The following is a 24,564-nucleotide window of genomic DNA, read 5'->3' on the forward strand; positions in this document are numbered from 1 at the left end:
TAATAATAATAATAATAATAATAATAATAATAATAATAATAATAATAATAATAATAATTTATGTCCCGCCTCTCCAATTGGATCGAGGCAGCTTACAACATTAAACAGCATTAAAACACATTAGAATACTAAATAATGGCCCCATACAGACAGGCCAAAATAAAGCTGCTTTGGCTCACTTTGAAGGTATGTTGTTTAAATGATGCATGTGTCCTAAGAGTCTGGAAGTCATGCCAAAGCCACACTCCAGTCTTTAGGAAAGCAGCTTATTTTGGCCTGTCTGTGTGGGCCCTACAATTAATATAAGTACTGAAGCAAAACATCTTTATTCCTTAGGAAGCATCCTCAAGGAGACTAAGTTTCCTCTCTTGTCACACTTGCCCCCACTCCACTCTTGAGGGATTTTGCGGCGGGGGGGGGGGCGCAAGAGCAGTCTCCCTCCATCTAAAACACACATTGAAATAATGGTGGCTCTTATTTGAAGGAGCTGCTTTTCATTTATATTCCACCAAGTGCCTTTGCATGGACCCAGACATGTTGGTGCAGTGAAATCAGCCCCTTTCTCTTATGGATAGTGACCGGCAAGCGCAATTCCATTCCAGGCAGTTTAGTAGGTAGGCAAGGGTGCCGTTTCCATCATGGACAGTCACATCACTACAGAGGAGCTGTTTCAAGATGGTCTCCGCCAGGGATGTTTCATGTTCTCTTTCGGGTTCCTTGTAAGGATGCACATTAGAACTCCACTTTGTATTGGTGAAGGGGACGATGGCTTCTTTCTATGGAAAGAAACCCACTGTTAAGTCAAATAAGAGAGTCTGAAACAAAAAAATCTGGCCTCTCTTGGCTGCTGGCTGGCCATGCTTGCCTGGAGTTTCCAAGAAAAAGATTTTGGTTGGTTCATGGACAAAGTGGAGAGGCTGATGCTGATCCAAGATGGGTTCTGGGGGACAGTGCCAAGCATCCTGGTTGGAGTCATTCCTCTCTGAATGGGTTTTTTTCTTTGATTGTCCAATCTCTGAAACCCATGGTAGCTTATAGCAAGTAGATATTGCGGGGCAGGTCCCCCACAGTCTCCCTCCTGAGTTGGGCAGAGCTGTTGGGACCCTTCCCTCTTCTCAGTTTGCCAGCCCAAAATTGGGCATTCTCCAGGAACCACCATCATGCTTGGCTTCCTAGGCAGACCTTGAGCACTTGGAAGGAGAATGTGCCAGACTATCACTTTTGCTTGTTCTCTTCCTCTTCTGTTTTTCTTCTCCACACCCCATCCCTGTTGCCCAACTGGCCAAGCTTCCTTTTGCCTCTCTCAGGATCCTTTCCTTTTCCCTGGGAAGTACGTACATGCATTGTGATTTGTTTCAAGAGACTCCTCCTGAAGCATGGAAATGTTGATTGTTGTAGAAAGGTGCTCAGAGGCTGCTTTGCCCTGACTCCCAGGCCTGCTGTGACTTTCTGCAGACGGTTTCTCCACATTCCTGATCAGAGAAATGCTGCAGTTATTTCAGGGCTCCCAGTGAAGGCCGAGGGAGAAAGGAAGGAGCAACAGTGCTTTATTGTGAAGTCCATGCTTGTGTGGCCGCATTTTGGTCTGGGAAGGGTAGGTGATGCTGTGGTTTCTAACCTTTTCTATCTTGCAGCTTTTGAAGACCATGACAGTGCGGTGGATGACAGAGACAGTGACTACCGCAGCGAGACCAGCAACAGCATCCCTCCCCCATACCACACCACCTCCCAACCCAATGCCTCAGTCCACCAGTTCCCTGTGGCTTCCCGTCTGCAGCAGCAGGGGGTCTCCCGAGACTCCTGCATGGAGTCTGGGCATGGCTTTGATTTGGATTACCACGAAAGAACTGCAATCAGGTGGGTCCTCTGTTAATTATTATTATTATTATTATTATTATTATTATTATTATTATTACCCCGCGCTTCAGACAAAAGACTATCAGAGCGGTTTACAAATTGTTAATTAGACATATCCCTGTCCTCAGGCTTACAGTCTAAAGAGACAAGACACAAAAGAAGAAGGGAATGGCAGTGGGGAAGGGAGAAAGTCCAGCAGACCAGTGTTTGCTGTTCCAGTACATACACGTATGTACACACATGCAGACACAGTAACTTCTTAAAGAATGCATTTGGCGACTTCCCAGTATTTTATAGCTTTTCTGCATGATCTGGCATTGGTATAACTTTTCCGACAAGTTATCTATGCGTTCACAACAAATGCAATCATGAAGCCAACAGAGGTGAACGTGAAGCAAATTCTGCCATGAGTTAGTAGCTTTGTATCATCCTGTCCTTTGTCTTGTTTTGTTTTTCAAAATCACATTCAAGGTAATAGCGTTCTGGTGTCTGTGAACCACATGACCACAGCTATATGAAAATCAAAATTCAATCTCTCTTCTACTTTATGATGAAATTAGAAGCAGTTAAAATACTTGAATGAAACTAAAATAATTCTATCCTGTATAAGTCACGTGGATCCTAAGGTGAGTTAATGGAAAGAAGTTGACAGAGGGATGTTTTCCCATCCTGTAATTTTCTGTGGCCATTGCTGACCCCTGAAGAACCTTTCAGGAGAGTGGGGGGATTGGGTGGACCTACCAAGCCAAGCATCATAGGTTGTTGGTGATGGGGCTGCTGGGAGAAGAAGAAACAGGAAACTTTCCTTTTGTGAACTTCCTGAAGTTCGTCAGTGCTTGTTCCTCCTCCTCCTCCTTCTTTTCCAGCTTGGTTCAGTGATGCATCCAGTGTTCTTTAGAGAGGGCTTTCTGTAGGAGTGAGGATGGGGAGGGAATATTTCCTCCTCTGAATTTTCTTGCATTAACTTAAGATCCAAGCCAATTATGTAGAAAACCAGTATGCAGTGATTTTTCTTTAATAGCTTTACTAGCAGGCACGCCCAGCTTCCCACAGGTTAGAAGCCCTTTAGTCATCACATCACTCACCTGCTCACCAACACAGGGTGGGGGTTACCTCGTCCTTTCTGATATCCCAGTGCTCTTTCGCTTTCATAAAGCCAAGTGCCCTTTCGTTTTCTTTACCCACCAGCTGTTCCTTATCTCCCCTCATCCACCAATCCAGATATTTCTCCTCTACCTTCTACCCTATGGCTCTTTCTCTTTTCTTCATCTCTTCCCCCTCCACTTGTTTTCTTTCTCATGGTTCATTTTCTCCCTTGCCTTTACCAGACAGTTGGAAAGACATCTTATCTCCCTCTCTAACTTTTTGGAGAGTTTGGGAGCCCTTCAGTAGGAAGTGGCCATTCTGCCTGATGTTGTTTTTCTTCCCTTGCCTTTACTTCCTTTGCCTTTAGAGTTGTCTAGAGGCCCTCTGAGGAAATGAACAGTACAGACTGCAGCTTCCTCCTCGTCAGTTGGACAAATTTGCCATCTTGTGAATGAAGATGGTACTGTAGGCCAGTGCTGCTCAAAGTGGTTGTCCATGGACTGGTGCTGGTCTACAGGTCATTAAGCTGCTGACCGCTGGATGGCTTTCTGGAAAGAACAAAACAGTTGTAGCCAATGGGTACAAATACTGTACTGGTCCCTGACACGTTAGAAAACAAAAACATGCTGGCCCTCCACCTCAAATAGCTTAAGATGCATTGCTGTAGGTTGTAGACAGATGTGTATTTGCTTTTAATTAAAATTAATTAAGACTCTAAAAATAATTTGATTTTAATTTAAAAACAATTTAATGTTATTTAATGCTTTTAAAATTTTTGTACTTACGTTGTTTTAACTGCTTTTTTAAAATTTATGATGCAAGCCCCTTTGAATCCCATTTGGAAGAAAAACAGGATATAAATAAATAATAAAATAAGTTTTAATTAAAAAAAACCCAAAATGAGAAAGAGGCACAGAGACATGCCTAGTCTCTCTCTAAATAATGTGGGGTGCGTCGGGGTCTCATTAAAAACCGAGGGACCCTGACCCTGGGCTCCCATAGCATACTGCCAGGTTTCCGCGCCTAGGTCTAGGAGGTATAGTGGAGAAGAAAACACAGACACACACTCTATCACCTGTTGTGCCACAGAATGCTTTGTTTAAATTTATTGTGCACTGCCTTTCCCCAGAAAAGATTGCATACAAATATTAATAAAAAGATAAATAAAATGCTTTCTAGCTTGCTTTTGAACTGGTGCCTTCCATTTCTTTAGAAAGCATCTGGACATGTGTCTGTGCTTCTTTCTCCACTTAGTTTTTAAAGTGGCTTAGTTAATTAAGAATAAATATGCATCTGTAGTTTTTTGTGGGTTTTTTGGGCTATGTGTCCATGTTCTAGTAGAGTTTGTTCCTGACGTTTTGCTGGCATCTATAGCTGGCGTCTTCAGAGAATGCTGACATAGAAGAGAGTTGGGTATATATATATGACCCTGGGTAGGGAGGAGTGATTCTATGTTATTCTGTGTATTGTTCTGTTGTTGATGACAACGCAAAGGATATGCAAAGAGGATTAGTGTCTGCTTAATTAGTGATCATTGTCTGCTGGGAAAGCCCCTGATCCTGGGTGGTTTCATATTTGCATTTCCCGAGTCTTGATTTTGCTGTTTTTCAGGACTGCTAGCCAAACTTTGTTCACTTTAAGGGTTTCATCTTTCCTGTTGAAGTTGTCTAGGTGTTTGTGGATTTCAATGGCTTCTCTATGCATTCTGACCTGATGGTTGTTGGCATAGTCCAGAATTTCAGTGTTTCCAAACAGCATTTTATGCCCAGGATGGTTTATAACAGTGGTTCTCAACATTTCTAATGCCGCAACCACCTTGTGGCCGGAAGCCCCGTCCCTTGTTCCAGCCGGCAGCCTCCCTGATTGGTTGGGAGGCCGGGAAGGGGCAGGACTTCTGGCTGCATACAAGCCCCAGAGGCCTTTGTGGCTGCAAGCCCTGTGCTTTCTTCCATCCGGCAGCCTCTCTGATTGGTTGGGAGGCTGGTAAGGGGCGGGACTTCCAGCCATGGCTCTGCTGTGCAGGGCTGAAGCCCCGCGCAATCAAAGTGATGGCGGCAGGCCAGAGGAGGCTTGGCTGCCTTGGAGGAGGAGTGAGCCTGAACCGAGCAACCCCTGTGAAAGGGTCGTTCGACCCCCAAACGCGTTGCGACCCACAGGTTGAGAACCACTGGTTTATAACATGTTCTGTTACTGTTGAATTTTCTGGCAGACTCAGTCTGCAGTCTCAGTCTGGAAATATGCATCCATTTCATAACCTGTCACAGGGCATCTTAAACTTTCTGATGTGCAGGAATGGCAATTGTTGTGAGGTCGAAGACTTTCATGGCTTGCATCCATAGTTTTTTGTGGGTTTTTCGGGCAATGTGGCCACATTCTAGAAGAGTTTATTCCTGATGTTTCACTGGCATTCTTCTAGAACATGGCCACAAGCCTGAAAAATCCACAAAATACTATGGCAATTAATGTTTCCTATTTGCTAGGGACCAGCACCACTTTTGTTCCCGTTGGCCGCAACCATTTCTTTCTGATGGCTCAATTTAGAGTGTTAGCCTATTAAACAATTGTAGGTTAAAAGTATAGTGATCCCAAATGAAAAAGGAAAAAAAATGCATTGTCAGATTTCTCCATTCAATTTTTGAAAAGCGGTAGGCTGAGTTTCTTAATGTGTCCTACATAAAAGCACCTAACTGTCCTAACAAGCTCTTGTAACTGTCTTGAATGGCTTGCTTCTCAAAGGAGCTTAGAGCCTAACAAGAAGCAGCTGTCTCTCAAATGGAGGGTATTTTAAAGGAAGAAGGTCATGTCCAGTTCTGTCCTCCTGCTCATTGAAGGCTGTTTGGGCCAGCAGAGGTTCCTCTGGGCAGAGAGGTGGGGTTGTGGGTTGTGGCTGGTTCTGTTCATTTTCTGTGGCAGCTCCCTGCCCCTGCTGGTATCTCCTCTTGAGGGTTGGGGAATTCTTGGACAGTGGTGCAGAGGGTTGCAGAAGAATGGGAAGATCCCCCCCCCCTTTTCATTTTGATGAGCCACCTCAGATCAAAATAACTGTCAGCAGGAAGATACAGCTGAATCAAAGAAAGTACACTTCACGCATGTTGAAGAGACTTAGAAGACTAAGACCCTGTTCAGACCAGCCATTAAGGCCGGCATGGGAATGGAGTTGGGGCATCATGTCCACATGATGCATGCCCCGACTCCATCCCCAGGGCACCATGATGCCGCACGCCACTCTACATGGCATGTGGCGTCATGGCGCTCCTCCAGTGCTGCATCCACATGACGCAGCACCGAAGGAATACTGCCAAGCCGTAGCAATATGGCTATGGTGCCCTTGCCAGGGCGCAAAAAGGAGACCCCAGAAAGGCCAGATCAGGGCTGTGGTGTGCAGTTGCCGCTGCTCTGATCTGGCTGAAATAGGGGCGCCTCCATGCTGCCCCTTCGGGACTGTCTGAACAGCCCCAAATGTAAATAAATGTCTGTATAACCATGATTTAAAGAATTATACCTTTTCCATAAATCAGAGGAAAGAGAGTTGAAAACCTCTTAGAGTATGCTACCCAGAGTTCCCGTTTATCAGGATCCCTTACAAAGATAAGTGATTGTAAAGGAGGTATGCCTAGAGGGGGTCCATCAGTAGGGATCATACCTGGCCCTGACCTTTTTGAGTGTTCCTGTGTTTCTTCTTGATAAGCAGGAGAGAGATTGTCTTCTCATTTCCATATGAGTGTGAGGTGTTTGCGTGTTCCTCTGGGACCCCCTTCCCTCTGGTTGTATGTATTTCTGGCAAGGGTGACATCAAAACCCAGAAATGACTGCTGACATTGCAAATTGGCAGCAGTTTTTTCCATCCCTGCTTTGGATTAAATATTATCCATTTTATCTCCTTATCCCAGATAGTGAGTTTCCACAGAGACTGGCCTCCATCCTGCTGTTGCTGCATGGCTCTCTTGCAGAGCATGTGGCTTTCTTAGCAAGGGGCCTAGGGCAGTACAGAAAGGGGAGGGACCCCAGCTCAGGGGCAGAGCAGAGGTTTGGGTGCATGAGGACCCAGGTTTCAGTCTCCAGGTAGGACTAGGGGAGAGTTCCTGCCTGAATTTCTGGAGAACAGTAACTCCTGCCAGTCAGTGCTGATGCTGCTGGCTGGGATGGCCCAGCAGGGTCTGACTTAGTATGGGGCGAGCTTATATGGGTGAGAGACCACAAGGTGGAAAGGCCAGGACTCTACAGATGGAGCCAGAACCTTGGAGAGAGGCATGTCCGCTGCATGGAGTTGGTTGTACTGGTCTAGGTGGTTGGACTGGTCTAACCTTTTAGGTTCCTGTGCAGAAAATCCCAGTATTTCTAGGCAACACTGGGAAAGAGTCATAGGTGAAATCTTGGGCAGCCATGACTGCTGGTCAGAATTGACACTGTTAGGCAAAGTTCACCTCCAAGGGTCTGACCAAGTGTAAAGTCAGTTGCCTATGTCCCTAGGAACGCCTCGGGAGTCTCTGTGCTTTTCTCACACATCTCCAAGCAACATGAGGCACTTGTGTACGGGTGGAGAGACAGGCAGTAAATATTTCAGCCTGGCTGTATCTCCACTCACACTACATGATGGCCTTGTCATGGTTTGATCATGGCAGCCATGCCCTGAGTGGGTCTTTCCACTAGAAAAAAGCTGGGCCAGTCTTAGCCTAAAGGAAGGGTTCCCAACCTGTACTCTGAGGAGCACTTAGGGCAATTCCCGGGTGCTCCGCGGCCGCTCCAGGAAAATGAAAGAAAAACTGAATATAATTAAAGAATAAGAGTATATTTTCATATATACTCCTAAACACAGTTAACTTGTAAGATATAGGGTAAGCCTATTAGGGGTTCTGCCATAGAAATAAGGGCTCTGCGAGTCAAAAAAGTTTGGAACCCATGGCCTAAAGTGTTCACCTCCCTTAGGAAGAAATGTGATCCAATATAATGTGGTGTGAGTAACTTTTTGATTGTTTCTAGACAGGAAATTCCAGTCGCTTGACTTATTTAAATCTCTGCAAGGTTTGCTAGTACGTTAGCTCTCAAGCCATACTTTCAATAGAGAGCCATTGAAACCACCAGAATGCAGGATAGCTTGTCTTGTACCCATCCAACCTAGATGCAGTATTGTCATAACCCACCTGAACCCTGAACCCTCTGGTGGCAGTGCCCTCTTCCGTTGTCCATTTTGCTGATGCAAATCTGTCTTAACATCCTCTGTTGCCGCTTGTCCTTTCACATCTCCCAAATTTTCCTTGCCTTTCTGAAGAAGATTCGATAGCTTAGACTCCACTGTGAGTGGCCGGACTGACCTGGAATCTGCATCACAGTCGAGTCAAATGACAAGCCGCCAGTTGTCGCTAGAAAGCCGGCACTCCCTGGAGGTTTCAGATAGGTGGGTGGCCCTGTGTGTGCCTCCTCGGTTGTCCTGTGTCCTGTGACAGTGTGGCTTTGGTGTGTCTGAGCTGGTGGTTGCTGTTTGCATGCTCTTATTTCCTAGTAGATAAGGGAGGAACCTCTTGTAGTTGGGGTTATTCTCATCCCACTTGCTCCAGATAGTCAGGACAGAGAAACACCTTTTAGTGTCTAGTATCCCCATGTGGGATGATCTATTCCTAAAGGCCAGTCTTTAGGCACTTCAGTTGGCTTTTGTTTACGTGGCTTCCTCTCAAGGTTCCCAAATGCCTCTTCTTAAAATACCAACTGATACACCACTTGTCATATTTTAGCTAATCATTTCTTTCACTTTTTAAGATGGGATTTCTGTATTTAACAAAGACTTAGAAATAACAGAGCTCCTGTCACTTCCAGATTATTCTACTGAAAGAGGTCCCCAGGCTGCTTGTGCCCATAACTCTGGTCATGAAGTGCTTGCTCTGAAGTAGGATAGAGATGAAGGAGTTTCCCTCAGTTCCTCTTCCTTCCTACAGCCCCCCCATTGCCCTTGAAAGAATGGGGGGGGGTGTGTCTCCAAAACAGCACGGGGGAGGGAGGGCTGCCAGGGAAGAAGAACTGGCAAAAATCAACTTCCTCCCTATTCCTTTGGGAGCTTCTGAGAACTTTTTGCGTACGGATGGGATCTTTCAATGTATGTAGTGTCAGGTCTGGATCCAGCCTCCAAAGTTAAATTCTCTCCTGTCCCAGCTTTCATCACGCTGAACTACAGTGTAAACTCTATAGCTACTGTAACAGTAAAATTTGTTTTGAACAGTTAGTATTAATAAATGACAATAACATTATTACCATGTGTCGTGAATTTTCTATGTTTTTTATTTATTTGCATGTAACTCATGATTTGGTCTTTATGGATCTTTCCTTTGCATGTGTCATTTTAAATCTCATTTTTCTTTGCCTTTCCTGCTCTCTCCTTTTTGTTTTCTCTTTGCCCTTCTGTCCTGTTTATATTCTTTCCTCACACATATCAGTCAAGAACCTTTACCTAGCAATGGAAAAGTCAGAATAATTCCATTTGATTATGAAGTCGACCAAGAAGAGTATGATGAGAACTATGAGGAATTAGGCAAGCAGCTAATAGAAGATTTTTTAGAAAGAAGTAATAGAACTAGAAGTTGGCAAGAAACAAATAGTCCCAAGCCCTCCAAAAAGCAGAACTTTAGCCATCATGAAAAATCCAGGTTTTCACAGAAGGTTGGTACAGTGTTTGGAAGTCCTAGCATACCTTGCTATCCTGAGGAATATGACACAATAGATAGGAGAAGAAAAAAGAAGCTAAGATACAACAATTTTGAAGAACGTAAATTAACAGGAGTACAAAATAATAATATCTCAAGACTTCCTTCTGCAACAGTTTCTTCAGGGAGTATCCAAACAAGAACTGAACGTAATATGTGTCTGGATTACAACAAAATTGAAAAATATGGCAGCAGTCCCATTGAGAGTGAAGAGCAGTTTCCTGTGTACCCTGTTTTGCGTCCATACAAAAACGGCCTTCTTGTCAAAAGTGGTAAGTTGTCCAACAACAAGCAGGGAAACCGTGATGCTGGATCAGTTCAGTTTGACAGTGAAGCCAGGATGCTTCCAGAACCACCTGCAAACTGTTTTATGCCACTGGGTGCCCTTGAGGAATTTGACAGCAGTGCATCTGACGAACTTCAGTACTCTCCTGTTTCAGATGATGAGGATGAACTAGAAGAAATAGCTATCCTTTCACAAGCGTTGTGTCAATCAAATATTCACCACCTTGCTGAAAACCATAAAGGAAGTTCCATGTCCCTGTTGCAAAGGGAGAAAAGGGGCCATCGGGGGAGAGGAGGAAAGCATAGCTTTCTCAAGCAAGACTTGACCCTCTCTCCTGTAGAAGAACCAACCGAGGAATACGTTGATGCCATGGATGAGCTGCAGTGTTTGGTTGAAACAGTGTCTGAATACTTACATGAGAAGGAGGAAGAGATCAGTAAGTTTGGAACTCTTCCCCAAAGCAACAATGCCAATGAGCCCGTCTCTATCAAACTAGCCAGTTCTGAAAAACTGGTGGAGAAGAGCACCAGTTCAGAGCAGACCAAACCTCCTGCAGAGGACAACCAGAGCACCAAAGGCCTAACTGAGGCATTGCCAGACTTGACTGGGGTGAAGAACACTGTTAACTCCTTGTTCAGTTCTTTCACAGAGAAAATGGGCTCAGGGACAAAGCATCTAACGGCATCTGTTGAAAAGCTTGTGTCTTCCACGCCAGAGAAGTCAGACGGGCCATCTGAAGGAGGCATTACAAGCTTATTTTCAAGCAAACCTAAACCTGATGGTGCCTCTCCAGAAGGGAAAGCAAGCAGTAAAGCAGAAACAAAGACATCAACAACATCTCCTTCCTTGACTCAGAACAGCTGTGAGAAAGGAGCTGGTGAGACCAGCATTAGTCTCCCAGAGAAAACTAAGGTAGATGAAAAGGCCTCTCCTGTCCTGGGTGTTCAAGATCCTTCTGCAAGCAGTGCTCAGGCCCATCCTTCCTCTCAGAATGCAGACTCAGTCGTGAACTCTGTCTTAGGTATATTCAGTCCTTTAAAAATCTTCTCTGAAAAAGAGGCGCCAAAGAAAGAAACTATAAAACCTGAAGAGCCCCCTAAGGTTCAAGCATCTGACACACCAGCTTCTGAAGTTAAGGCAAATGAGAAGCTGTGTGAAGATAACAATAGAAAACCCACAGATCCATCTGCTGAAGTGAGCAAGAGTGAAATGGACCCAACTGCAAGTATCAGCTCGGTGTCCTCAATCTTTGGAAAATTGTCAAGCTCTGTTAGCTCTTTTAGCCTGAAAGCCAGTTTTGAGAGCCTGGCTGTTCCCAAGCAGCCAGTGGGCCCACAGAAATCATCTGAGGTACTTCCCGTCTCAAACCAGCCAGGTAAAACAATTAAAGAACAACCAGACACTTCAAGAAACCAACACCCTTCAGGGAAGGTGTTGGAGAACAAGGCAAGTGATGGTAAAAAAGCAGCTCAGCCTTCAGAGCAGGGAGGTCCACCTGATAACTTTTTTAGTCCGCTGAAAAAATCTTTCAGCCAATTGTTTGCTCCTTCTTCCGAAGTGCCTCCCAGTTCAAACCAGCCAGATAAAATTGTTAAAGAACAACTGGACACTTCAAGAAATCAGCATCCTGCAGGAAAAGTGTTGGAACACAAGCCAGGTGATGGTAAAAAGGAGGCAAACGCTCAGCCTTCAGAGCAGGGTGAACCAACTGATAGCTTTTTTAGTCCACTGAAAAAATCTTTCAGCCAGTTGTTGCTTCCTTCTTCTGCTGAGGCTGTGCCAAAAGAGACACCGCTGGGCTTGGGGAAAGGTCACCAGTCAGAGGATGATGTCAGAAAAACGGGTTCTGCAAGCAGCGAACCTAATTTCCCTTTCACTGGTAAGCTTCAGATTCCCTTTCTGAGCAGCTTTGGCTTTTCTGACAAGCAGCAGGAAGATAAAGAGAAAACGGGAATTTTCACTTCAGTCTTGAAAGTGGCTTCTGCTGAAAACCTACTGGCTTCAAAAGATCAACCTGACCAACAGCAGTGTGTTAGTGTCAAGCCTCACAATGCTGAGAAGGATCACAAACGCAGCAGTTCAAAACCTGTCCGAATGGACTCGTCAAAGTCTCCCTTGGTTCCAGATGTACCAGGGAGTAAAGAAGAGCTGATGAGGAAGAACGATACTGAAAAAGATCATGGTTTGCATGTCCCAGGAGGTGGAAATAAAAACTGGGTTGCTTCAGGCAGTTCAAAAGTCACACAGGTGGAACACAATCACAGTACAGTGAGTTTTCAAGGCCACAAAGATCCAAAATGCAGGGAGGCTGGGGTGGCAGCAGCCATGCCAAAAGAATCTGAGTTGAATGCTACTGTTGGAAAATCCATGCCTGCTAGCAGGAGCATAGAGAGCAAGGCAATGGATGATCCTCAGAAGAAGTCAACACAGCAAGGTTTTCTCTCTGGACTTTTCCACCTTTCTTCATCTGACCATGTAACCCAGAAGGAAGACCTGACTGTTAAACATGAAACAGACAACCAGAAGAGCAGTCAGCAACCTGGCTTACTTTCTGGATTATTTAAATTTGCATCAAATGAAAATTTGTCTGAAGTTAAGCCAGAGAAGACAAAAACAGGTTCTCTGGGCAGCATCATGAAAATCTTTGAAAGGGGTGAAGAGGAGCCTTGTTCTGGAGAGAAATCTCTTAGCTCACACATGGCTCTTAGCTCCCAAGAGAGCACTGGGGGGAAACAGGAAAGACCCAACTTCATACGGAATTTGATGCACAGACCACAAGAAAAAGCAGTTGAGAGGGTGGCAGAGACCTCTATGACCAACGGCCATTTGCCCAACTCAGGAAAGAGCAAAATGGAAAATGAGTACATGTCTCTCCACCCGCGGTCTGTCTCCCAGAATACTCTAAATTCCCAGGAAAACATCCAGGATTTATCAAGGAAACCCACCCTTTATAGGCGAGATACAGATTCCAATATTTACCAGACAATTATCCATGAAAGGTCAAATGAATTCCTTGATTCTTCTTTGTTGAACCACAAATTGAATGGCCATACCGGGCAATATCATGCTTTTGAGGAAACAAGAAGTTGCTCCAGTTTTGACTGGGACTATGATCTGGGAGACTTTTCAACAGTTGCGCATCAAGTGTCCTTGCCAGTTTATTATGTCTTACATCAGAACTCAATCCCAGTAGCTGACTTTCTGGACTGGGCAGACTCTAATGAAACAGTCATGAATTTGTGTAAAAAAGACAGAAATGCAAATGTGGTGGATTGGAGGTCAAATGCAAATTTTGATGCACAGAGTCTAGATTTTAGTGTCTTGTCACATGAATCATATGATCATTTTGGCTTCCAAGACATCTGTCTGGAAGAAAGTGAGATGTGGGCAACTCATTCTTTGAATGGCAGTCTTCCTCCATTTGAAAGCAGCTGTATTATGGAAGATATGCCCATGGACTTAAGCCGCACATCTTGCGATGGTAATATGTGGACCTTAATTGATCAAGATTCTTTGAGCCTGGATGGAAGTTTTGTGTACTCATCTTACAGTCAGGAATATCAGGACTGGCTGATACTGCTCGAGCATGGTGTCTGGTGGCCATCAGAAGATGGGCTTTGTGGCTACTATATGTACAGTGATGGTCAGTATGTTTATTCTCTTCTGACTGATGCTACTGGGCAGTATGTCTATGTATGCACTCCAGACACCTACACGCAGTCAGACTATTGGGACTATGACTATCCAAAGGATACTTTACAAAACATGGTCTTGGAAGATGACACAGTTGCTGTTTGTGGTTTCAAAGTGCCTCTCGACAATGAAGATGAATTATTCTGGTTTGCTGAAGAGGAGCCACTGGATAATTATTACGTGAACAAACCACTTGATCTGTCTGTAGCTTTGCAAAGAAGTGATCAGCTTATGAACATGAATTTAGAGACCTTTTCTCAAATGTTTGAGGAGTCTATCTATTCCCAGAGGGAGCAGCCTTTGGACTTCTCAGGGTATAAACTTCAAAAACTCAAGGTGGACTTTAGGCCTGAGCGGGAGCTAGAGGGGTACTCAGAAGAGCCTCCCCTGACTCTTGACTTGCGAGTGCATCCCAGAATAGCTTCTGGAGGGAGGCAAAAAGATGAGGCCCTGCACAGGCATCTAGACAGGACCCCTGCTGCAGCAACCATTTCTGAAAGCGGGCAGTCGAGGCGTTTTGGCTTCCATATCTTCCAGTCTGCTAAGCCTGAACCTCCTGTGGCACCTCAGAGTGTGGTAGAAGTTAAGATGGCCGAAGAAGAGAAAAAGCCACGGGTGAACAAAGTCACCTCTTTATTTTCCACCTTGGGTGGCCTGATTGGCAAAGGCTCTGATGGGCCTGAGTCACTGGAAGATGCAGTTGTGAAGAAATCTGACACTCACTCAGTGTTGTTAGAGCACAAAAATGAGGCTGTTTCAACAACAATACCCAGAAAAATAGAAGACATGCAAATTTGTCAGCCAGTTGTTGAGCGGGACTTGGAGGTTAAAAATGCAGCCAGCTCTGCCAAGCCAGACTCTGTTAAACATGAAAAGCCAGTGCCATCTCAGAGCGCTCATCAGAAAAGGGCTCACTTGGCCAGATCTCCCTCTCAGTTCGGAATGGGTGTTGACAGCAAGCCTGGGCGCTTGGAGGAAAGTGTTAAGCCGGCCCCCATCCCAAGTCATCAGAGACCCAAAATGAGTTCAGATGAACCCAAAACAACTCAGCCAGTCCCTGGTCAAACAGCCACGGAGGCCGAGGGCACCCTGTTTAAAAGCGCTCTCAAGATGTTTAGTCTGGGAGAAGACACGTCCACAGCCGCTCCTTCCGATAAAGGCCAGGCTCCTGGATTTTTTGATTTCTTCAAAACACAGGTCAATAAGGCACCACAGCCGTCGCCTGCCCCTCCATCAAATCATATGAGAAGGGAACCTGAGAAGAAGCCACCAGAGAAGACAGAACCCACAGGCATTTCATCATTCTTTGGCTCCATTGGGGAACTTTTCAAAGCAGATACAGCCCCTTCCCCACCAAGCACTGCAGTCCCACAAAGGAGTGAAAGCCAAAGCTCACTGGAGATGAAGGAGAGAATGGACCAGCGCAGCACAGACCCAAGGAAAAGTTCTGCTCCTGTCTCTCCGGTCCCTCCAGGTGTGAAAGTGGCCAAGGAACCTGTTAGCTGTAATGAAGAGTCACATAGGATAGTAGGAAAGGATATTGTTGAGCTGAAGGAAATTCTCACTGGAAATGTGGATCAGAAGCCTGCCATGGCCAGAGACCACAAGCTCCCCGTGGCTGGGGACCACAAGCCCCCCATGACTGGGGACCACAACCCCCCCATGGCTGGGGATCACAAGCTCCCCGTGGCTGGAGACCACAAGCCCCCCGTGGCTGGAGACCACAAGCCCCCTATGCACACAGGACCTGGAATGGTCCAAGTTGGTCAGCCACCAGCAACACGACAGGGACCAGCTGTACCACCAGGGCAGCAGCGAGGTGCCCAACCAGGAGCTATGCCGAATAAAGCACAGCCAGGTAAGCCCACTCAACCACCCAGGGAATCTGGCTTTAGTTTGCCTTTTGGCTTCTCACTGGCCACACCGGCCAAGTCCCAGCAGATGGGACAGCAGCCATCAGCTGCCAAGAGCCTCTTCTCTTTCTTCACTGCCCCAGAGAAGCCCACTGCTCCTCCTCCGACAGCTCCTCAAGCCAAGCCTCCAGAAGCCGAAGGCCTGTTCAAGATCCCCTCTTTTCTGTCAGGAGGGGCCCCTGCAAAGAAGAATGTGCCCCAAAGCAGCTCCAGCTCCAGCTTCTTCAACCTGACCTCCTTTTTGGATGAAAAACCACCAGCTGCTCCTGAGAAGAGAAACCTTGCAAAGCCACATCCCCAGCTGGCAAACAATCTTGCAGACCGGACTCTGCAGCAAGCCAGCGCAAATCCATCTATGAAGCAATGTGTTTCTGTTGACTCGGGCATTGGCACTGCGAGACAGCAGAACCTAAGGAATCAGGAGATGGCAGCAGCTGGTATTATAGAGCCTGTGCTTGGTAAGCAAGAAGCTGCTGGCTTGAAGAGCAAGCTGAGCGAACCTGAGGCCTCTGTAGTTGAACATGCAGCAGATAGTGTTTCTGACTTTGGAGTTTCTGGAGAGAGGAGCTTGGAGAACCAGGAAGTGATGGCTGGTGTGGCAGAGGCTGTGGCTGGTGAGCAGGAGACTCTTGGCTTGCAGGGCTCAAATGCTCTTGTAGTTGAGCACACAAAATCAAATGCTCTTGTAGTTGAGCACACTGCTGGAGAAGGTGCTTCAGAAGCAAGAAATGAGGAGGAACTGCCTTCAGTAGCCAGCCAGCCTCTCAAGGATGAGAGAAAGAGGGAAGATGAACCAGCTTATCCTGAACTCAGCCTTGAAGTTCTTAAGCTGCAGGAGGATAGTGTATGCTTTCCTTTGGAGATATCAAAACCATCAGGAGATCTGGAAGAGGGCACAGAAAAGATTTATAGTAATGAGAAGGAAGTCGCTCCTTCAGTGAGGAATGAGATTTCTGGAAGTACAGAACCCAGTTCTTATTTTGATCAGATTTCTGTGGATGTAACGGTGGCGGTTGCTTCTGAAGACCTTTCACAAAAGATGGTGCCTGAAGGAAAACCACATGAATCTGAGGCAAACCCGACTGATTCCAATATTCCTTCAAAAGCTGGAGTACAGCCAGCTCAGGGTCAACAATCCCTCCTGAAAACACCAACTGCATCTAACTTGCAGGAGAAGCCTAAAGACCCAGAGAGTGACAAATCAGTTCTAGATAGCTCTGTAGAAATGTTTTCAAGCTTCATGACAAAAATGAAACCTACAAAAACTTTATCTGGCTTCTTTCCCCAGGCAGCTGCTCCCGCAGCCTCTGGTGCACAAAAGAAAAGTACATCCTTTTTTGGCCTTTCCTCCCTGCCCAGCAGTCCTTCTCCATCCTTTACCAGTGATCTCTTTGGCATTTTTAAAGGAGCCATGGAAGAGACCTCGTCAAAAGCTCCAAAACCTCAGGATACCAGCTTCAGAGCCAAGGAGGCTGTGAGCCCTGGTCCTGGTAAAGAGGCCACTAAACAAGACAAAAGACCTAAAACAGAACAAAGTGAAATAAAGACACAAAATGTCCTGGAACAACAAGACAGCATGCTTAAAGGTGAAACAATAAATACTAGCAGTGTCATGAAACAAGAAGGTACCTTGCTCTTGCCAAATGATAACTTAGCAAAAGACTGTACTTTGGAAATGGAAGCTGAGGCAAGTGAAATATCAGTAAATATCCAAGAACTTCCACCAAATGCTTCCAAAACATTGGTTCCAAGGAAGGATCAGGGCCCAGAAGTGGTGCAGTTGGATACCATCTTGTTGACTTCAGAAGAAATGGGATATGTTGCCCTATGCAGTCCAGAGAGAGACAGTGCAGTTGATGCAGAAGCAGCTGAGATGCTGGAGAGGACTGAAGGGGGTATGGAGACTTTAGGAGAGGTTTCTGTTCTTTCTGCTGAAGAGCCATCGGGCCTGGGAGAGGAAATGGAGGCTAGTATTACCCAAATGGAGGTGAATAGAACACAGGAGCTGGAACCTATGGTTGGCAAGGCAGATGGAAATGAGACTGAGGCAACCATGGGCCAAGAAACCATTAAGAGTGAGGCAGAAGTTGATGTTTGCCCACCGGAGACATTGGGGGCCTTGGAAGGGGAATCAAAAGCTGCTGGAAATGAAGCCCACAGTTTGCTCCAAGAAGACCTGGATCATGCTCCTGATGTGAAATCTTCCCCCCTTGGCCAGAAAGAGCCTTTAGCTACCAGAGAAGAGCTGCCAGAGGCTACTCCCTTAAAAAGTAGCCTGGATAACAAGGGTAAGCCTGCCAGCCTTCCCACAGATGGCAGCAGCACCAAACCCATCTTTGAAATTCCAAGCATGCCAACTTTGCCAAAATTCAGCTTTATGTCTTCAGCCGAAAGTAACAAACCATTTGGTTCCTTCTTCTCCCCTCAACCACCTTCAGCAGGCAAGAATGCAGCTGAGCCAGGGCTCATGTCCAGCTTCAACAAGTTCTCCTCCTCTCTGTTTGGAGGAAGTGAGGAGAAGGTTGCTAAAGCAGAGAGTGCCCAAGGAGGAGCCGTCTTTGGGAAGAAACTGGACTTCTCCCTTCCCTGGCAAAAGGATGCCAAGGAGGTGTGTGTCAAGAAGGATCCAGAGGCACCACCAAAATCTGCTTCCAAACAAGATGTGCCCCCAAATGCTTCCTCCAAACTGGATTCCCAGGGGCCACAGACAGTATCCAAAGAAGCAGAGCAGGTCCTGGATGCGATCGACACAGAGGAGAGTCCAAACCTTCCTTCTGCTTATCAGGCAGCAGATCAGCCTGTTGATCCAGACTTTTCTTCTAAGCAGTCTGATAACTTAACCAAGGAAGGTTTAGATGGTCAAACACCTGCTGTTTCAGTTGTGTCTGGCCAAGAGGTGGAGTTTGAGGGGGCTAAAGAATCTGAAGAAAAGCTGGATGTTGTTCCCACCGAACCCCCTGACTTTTCTTTGCAAGAACTGCAGAAAGAGAGTGAACATATTGAGGACCAAACAGAGCAGAAGGAAAGTCTCCCTTACCAAGAAATGGAAATCCTTGCTCCTGGATTGCAGCCAGACGAGGAGAGTAGCCCAGAGCCTTCCAAGAAGAAAAGGCCAGTAGCAAGAGTGGCATAATAAATGGTGTCAATTTGTTGGCCATTTATAATGCTGGTATCTTAGCCGTAGCAGCAGCCTGACCATGCAGTTCAGGCTCATCTAAACTGTATGTGGCCTCAGTAGCACTTGGTGTGTTAGAGACATTGTGGACTAGTTGCTTAGATTCCTCAAGCCCTTTCTGTTCCTTCCCCTGGCTTTTGGTTTCCTTTGAAAAGCTGTGGTTTATTTTTCCTTTATTCTCCTTTTCTGTTGTGTCAGTAGGAGTGAGCAGTTCTGCAACTATTTTCCTTTTGTTCTTTATTGCCTTTGTGTGTGTGTGTGTGTGTGTGTGTGTGTGTGAGAGAGAGAGAGAGCATACAGCTGAAGGGTTGAATGCAACTTGTGATTGGCTACTTCTATAGGAGGTGGGTGGCTGTGAAGAAGGCACTATGCTAAATAATAATAGAAGATATCACACTAAATAATACTGTAGGTCCATATAGTAGGCTCTTAACTGGAAGATGCAAAAATTATTTGCAGGAAGCATGGCTAGACAATGTGAGATATACTGAAGTTTAGAGATGGGAAATGCATACAGAAAGGCTGTTGTTGGGTTTGCAGCAGTTCATCCATGTGTGCAGTAACTTGTCGATTTCACCCTTGTTTGGGTGAGCTCCCACATCTCTCACACAGCTCTTCCCAACACTTGATATCAGGAGGAATGAAGCATGGATGTGACCCACTGAGGCTGCTCAGATGGTGCTGCTGTTTCTACTTTCGAGATTACTTAGTTTGAATTTGCCCTCGTTTTGGTATATAGGTTGGCATCTTGCAAACATGCTTAAGCATTCCATACTGAAAAGGAGCATAGCAGTTGAATGCCCATATCTATCAGTACTGTATTTACAATAGCCTTTGGTCTATTTTGTGGGGTCCTCTCCAGGTTATGCCTTGGGTGGGGGCCCTGTTTCTTCCTCCCCATCGGCAAAATCCCTGCCAGGTTGGCAGATGGCACTTTTCCAGTAGCTGGAGATCTCACAGTTGCTGCCCAGGACTTCATTGCAGATGTTTCTGCCTGCATTAGTTGCCAAGGGGGCAGAGGTGGCCACTGAACACTGGCCTTGAAGCAGTCAGTCTTCTTCCTGGGATCCAGCATTCTGTGAATCTCTTGTTGAGATTCAGCCTGGTGTTTTGTGCCCTGAGAATAACCAGACAGTTTCCAGGGAAAGACCTGCTGTCCCATTGCGCTGAGAGGCCCAGCTGCTCTTGTTTGTCAGCATCATTCCCCAGCCATTCGGAGAGTTCAAAAATGTGGCCATAAAACAGCAGGGCAGATGAACCTTCCTGCACCATTGACACACCAGGTAGAAACTCGGTAGGATGTCTCCAGCTTGGCAATTTGTGGTTCAGTGTACCTACTGTGACAGATGGAAACCTTGGGCGCTGATCTCGATGGATTTCTAAAGGGATGTAGAGGACGCGTACCTTAAAACAGTAGGAGCGATCCCAATGTCACAAATGACCAGGGACCAATTCGGCCCCCTTTGAGAGACGCCTTGTTGCCCCTGAGGCTTCCTCCCATCTTTTCTGCTGGTCCTTGTGTAGATTCCTGGGGTCTCTGTGAGAATGTGGTCTGTGCTTGTGTCTGGGTGCTGTACCTCATGTTAAATTGCTTCCTGCTTGCCACTTCGTCCTAGCTTACTGATTTCTTGCTTTCTCACAGTTCTGCCAGCAGTAGTAAATTTGGTTCATCCTGTAACATCAGTCGGGGGAGTTCCCAGCTGAGCGAGTTGGACCATTTGCATGGAAGCGCCCCTGGCTCCGAACATGAGGATGAGTTCCTGGAAGGGCTCTCTGCCGCTCCTCACCAAACAGAGGATCACGGGTCATCATGCAAGCAGCATGAGGCCCAGGAAGTGCACAGCGAGAGAGGGGAAGTGCTGGAGGGGGAGGAGAAAAAAAGAGGGCCTGCCCCTTCATCTCAGCCACCACTAGAAGTGGAGAAACCCAAAGAAATTGCTGCAAAACAACCTGTCAGGTAGGTACCGTAGTGCAAAGGTATTGCAGGTTTCCCTTGGCTGGAGGGTGGGGTAGTGGAAGCCACTTTCTCAGCTGGACCTGGGGTTGACAGGGAGGGAGAGCTAAAGTGGGAGCAGGGTGGGTATTGACGACACCATAGCTGGTCTCCTGTAGTTTCTGTGATATATGTGTGGGGACACCTTTCCTCTCTCACACATATCTCTTAGCAGACAGAGGGGTGCGCACCTTACTATATGTCTCACAGGCTGCTCAGCATTGTCCCCTTTTTGCTTATGGATGTGTTGCATCTTCTGCCCACCCCTTACTGTCTGACCCAGCCACCTTCCCTCCTTTGCTGGCCTTTCTGGGTCTCTTTACAATATTTACTTTGTATCCCACTTCTTTTAGCGTGCCATATCTTATTACAGATTGTAGGGTTCCAGCACTCATATTCCTATTTCCTTTTAAGTTACCCTGACGAAAGTGAAGCCCTGCCGTTTCCCCCTGCCAGAGCCCGCTGGATCCGAGCCATCAACAAAGTGAGACTGCAGTTCCAGGAGGTAAGACTGGCAAGAGACATCGTCCCTTGCCTCTGTATTTGCACTTGCAAAGTCTGCTGTGTCTGTTGCTGGAATCCCTCCTTTCTTGTCCAAGAGAGAAGGTCTTGCTGGAGAGAAGGAGAGCTGGACAAGTGAACTGGAGGGACATGCATGTTTTCCAGCTGCAAAGTGCCAAAGACTTGTCCAGATTGATGGCAGGGTCTTGATAGTAGTGAAGCACCTGTGTATGAAGGCAGCTATGTATGTGTTGAGTGCTGCAACTCAGGGGAACTCTCTCAGGGGCTGCATGTAAGGGGCAGGAGCTTATGGCAGGGAGGAGACCCCTGTTTCCTTTCTGCCTTATCCTTGGCCCCCCGAGGGAAATTTTACTTAGGAAAAACAGGTCCTGGACAAGGAAGCTCCCTTGGGTTAGCAGTTTTCTTCCTTTCCTGTTGTGGTAAGAATGGGATTAGTTTTGGAAGAACTGCATTCCCATTACTAGCAAATTGCATTTGAAAGTGGCACTGCTTGGGTGTCAAAGTGAAGCCTGCTGTGGCAGTTGATAAATACTCTCCCAGTCTTCTTGGTCTGAAGAGCTAGTGCTGGTATAGGTGAAGGAAGATGGAGGTGCCGCTTTGGCTGCCCCCTGATCTCACTCCAGATGAAAACTGGAGTGAGCAATGGCTGAACAAAAGCTGAAGAGGAAGATTCATGGTGCATTTCATTTCTTACTTCTTCAAAGGGACACATGTGTATGGACAAATACTCTGTAGCATTCCTGCACTTCTCCCATGTGGATGTATTTGCCCCTTGCCACCAGCTGTGTGCTACTGCTGTGGCCTTGATTTAAAAGAATACCTATTCTCTGCCCCTTGTAGCTTTGAGGAGTGAATAACCTTTTAGACAGATTGGAACCCACAGAACAAGTGAACCTTTGACTAATGTCAAGCTTTCTCAGCACGAGTAAATTAAGTTTTGCATACTAGGCAGAAACTATGTTTCACTGCACAGATCATCAAAGACATTTTTAATTCTAAAGAAACCTGTCGTCTGTTGCGCTGAATTAAAAGATCCTGACAGGTCTAGGAAAGGCGAGGTATCTACAAAACGGTGTCACAAAAGAGCTTTGAAAGGATAATCCCTGCATGTTTTGTCATATGTGCCTTCTGAAGAAGGTGGGTTTGAATAATTTACTCAATTATTTTGGAAAGTGCAAAAGTTCCTAAGGGAGCTGTTAGCTTTTGTGTTCAAAGAGAGTCAGGATGCAGGGAAGGCAGCCAAGTGGTGGCGGTGCCTGCAGGCACGCTTTCCAGAGTCTTTCTTTGAGTGTCTCCTTCTGCTTGCTTCATTTTGGAGGGCAGAGGGTTGTGGCTTTGGCCACTGCAAAGATTCTGCATGGAGCACTCTGCCAGTAACCGAAGTGCTCTTCCTCCTGAGGGGATGGAATGTGGGAAGAAATCAACTGCCTCGTGCAGGAATTCCTTTGTGGCTCCGTCAAGATTGCTAAGCTGATTCTGTTTCATGCCTTCCTGTTGTGCTCTGCTTCAGACCTTGTTCCAGAGGATGGTCTTCGGGCAGAGCTTAGAATAACACTGCACACCTAAGATTGTAAAAGATCATACAGGTTTCCTTATTATCAAAAACAGCTGCCTTTTGTGTTACAGCAGCAGAAGGGTCCATCCCTTCAACGTTTAGAAGCTTTCGCAGAGTTGCACTTTCCCTTTGTCTGCACACTTCCTGGAGCAGGTTGGAAGGGTGAATCACAACATGGGACAGAGGAAGCAGGGGAGCCAGAAACCCATTTTTCAGGGTTGGTGGCACAGTTTCAGTAGTAGACCTGGAGCACATGACATTCTGTTCTTGACCCACAGTGGCACCTGGAAGTTCAATCCCAGATTTGATCATGCTGTGCATTAAGCAAACACACAGTATGAAAAAGGGAACCTTCCTTTTGCATTCTCACCCTATGTCCTGCAATGAAAAAATTCCAAAATGTGTGGACCAATATATGGAGTCAACATCTCCTCTAGGTCTGAGGAGAGGAAGGAGATACATTGCGATGCCATGTCCACTCCACAAAAACATCATGAACCCCTATGTGATTTTTTATCCTTGAGTGGGAGCATAAAGACCAGTGTGCGCGCATGCGCGTGTGCACACACACACATTTTAGTGCAATTTGTGCAAAATACAATGGCTTTTTTGCCACTGTGTTTCCATTTTGTGGAAATTAAATTGTCAGAGAAATAAAGGTCCTGAAATGTCACACAAACACCCCCAGTCTTCCAGAAACGATGTTGGTGCTCTTGTCATTTTTTTTGAAAAGCGTTCATTCTCTTGTGTGTGAAAACAAAATAAGCAAAGATTTTGACCCTTCTTAGGAGCCATCATGGTTGCAGCTGGTATGAATGTGTTTGTATGTCAGATCCCTTGTTGAGCTGGATCTCCCACCCTCTCTGATGGGTGGTCTTTATCAAGCAAGGGAATGGACTGAGGTGCATGGAGGAGATTCCCAGGCCAACTTTCTTTTTGGATGGGAGAGGGGTTGCTTCTGATGTGCTTGAGGGATTGATGAGGGGCTGTATTCCAGGGGCAGTCTGGTCCTTATGGTGTGGCCCAAAGTCCCTTCAACTCTGCCTCCCCCCCAATCTGTGGTGAAGGAAAGCTCTGATGTGAACCCCTCTTCTACATATGCACCCTACATGCATGCGTCCCCAAGCAGGCTGAAAGTTTGGCCCAGGCTTGTGAATGCCTGCAGACAATTGGAAATGCCTTGCCGTGTGCTCTGCAGAGTGTGCCTCCCTGGATGAATTTTGGGTCATGTCAACATGTCAAATGGAAAGACACATGTGGATGGGAGCAGGGATTTTTCTTGTTTTGGAGCATTCTTTTCCAGCTCCATTGAAAGTGGATCTTTATGGCTTCTCGGTCAAAGCAGTGTTTTAGGGAACTGTGGACGATTACTTGAAATCATAATCCTTTCTCACCAGATGAGCTTTACAGTTCACACAGGCGAAACAAGGGTGTGAATTTAGTTCTGCTGTGCTCTGGGGTATTGGCCCTCACAATTGTTGCACATGGAAAGAAGAATGCACAAGTAAATTTCATGTTCCTTCTTGCTTTTGGGTTTTTGTTGTTGTTGTTGTTAACTGCCCTCAAGTTGATCTTAACTTCTGGTGACCCTGTGAATGAGGCATCTCCAAGACACCCTGTCCTCAACAACCCTGCTTAGTTCCTGTAGACTCAGGACCATGTCCTCTTCAACTATATCTATCCATCTGGCGGATGGTCTTACTTATTTCTACAATCCTCTATTTTTCCAAGCATTATTGTCTTTTCTAGTAAGTCCTGTCTTCATAATATGGCCAACAGCCTCAGTTTGGTC

General features: G+C 46.2%; 1 protein-coding gene across 3 annotated transcripts in view; it reads left to right on the plus strand.

Moving 5' to 3' along the window:
• UNC13B (unc-13 homolog B) overlaps nucleotides 1-24,564 on the plus strand; it is a 295,806-nt gene that overhangs the window by 110,533 nt on the left and 160,709 nt on the right. For 2 of the 3 annotated variants that reach the window (XM_042454370.1, XM_042454371.1), the window contains exons 8-11: nucleotides 1,635-1,857; nucleotides 8,213-8,338; nucleotides 20,345-20,659; nucleotides 21,110-21,200. In XM_042454370.1, coding sequence (XP_042310304.1) covers nucleotides 1,635-1,857; nucleotides 8,213-8,338; nucleotides 20,345-20,659; nucleotides 21,110-21,200 — 755 coding nt within the window. The remainder of the gene's footprint in view (nucleotides 1-1,634; nucleotides 1,858-8,212; nucleotides 8,339-20,344; nucleotides 20,660-21,109; nucleotides 21,201-24,564) is intronic. The other variant, XM_042454372.1, reaches the window with a different exon arrangement.

The sequence above is a fragment of the Sceloporus undulatus genome, chromosome 2 (assembly GCF_019175285.1).
Source record: "Sceloporus undulatus isolate JIND9_A2432 ecotype Alabama chromosome 2, SceUnd_v1.1, whole genome shotgun sequence".
In the NCBI taxonomy this organism is placed as follows: domain Eukaryota; kingdom Metazoa; phylum Chordata; class Lepidosauria; order Squamata; family Phrynosomatidae; genus Sceloporus; species Sceloporus undulatus.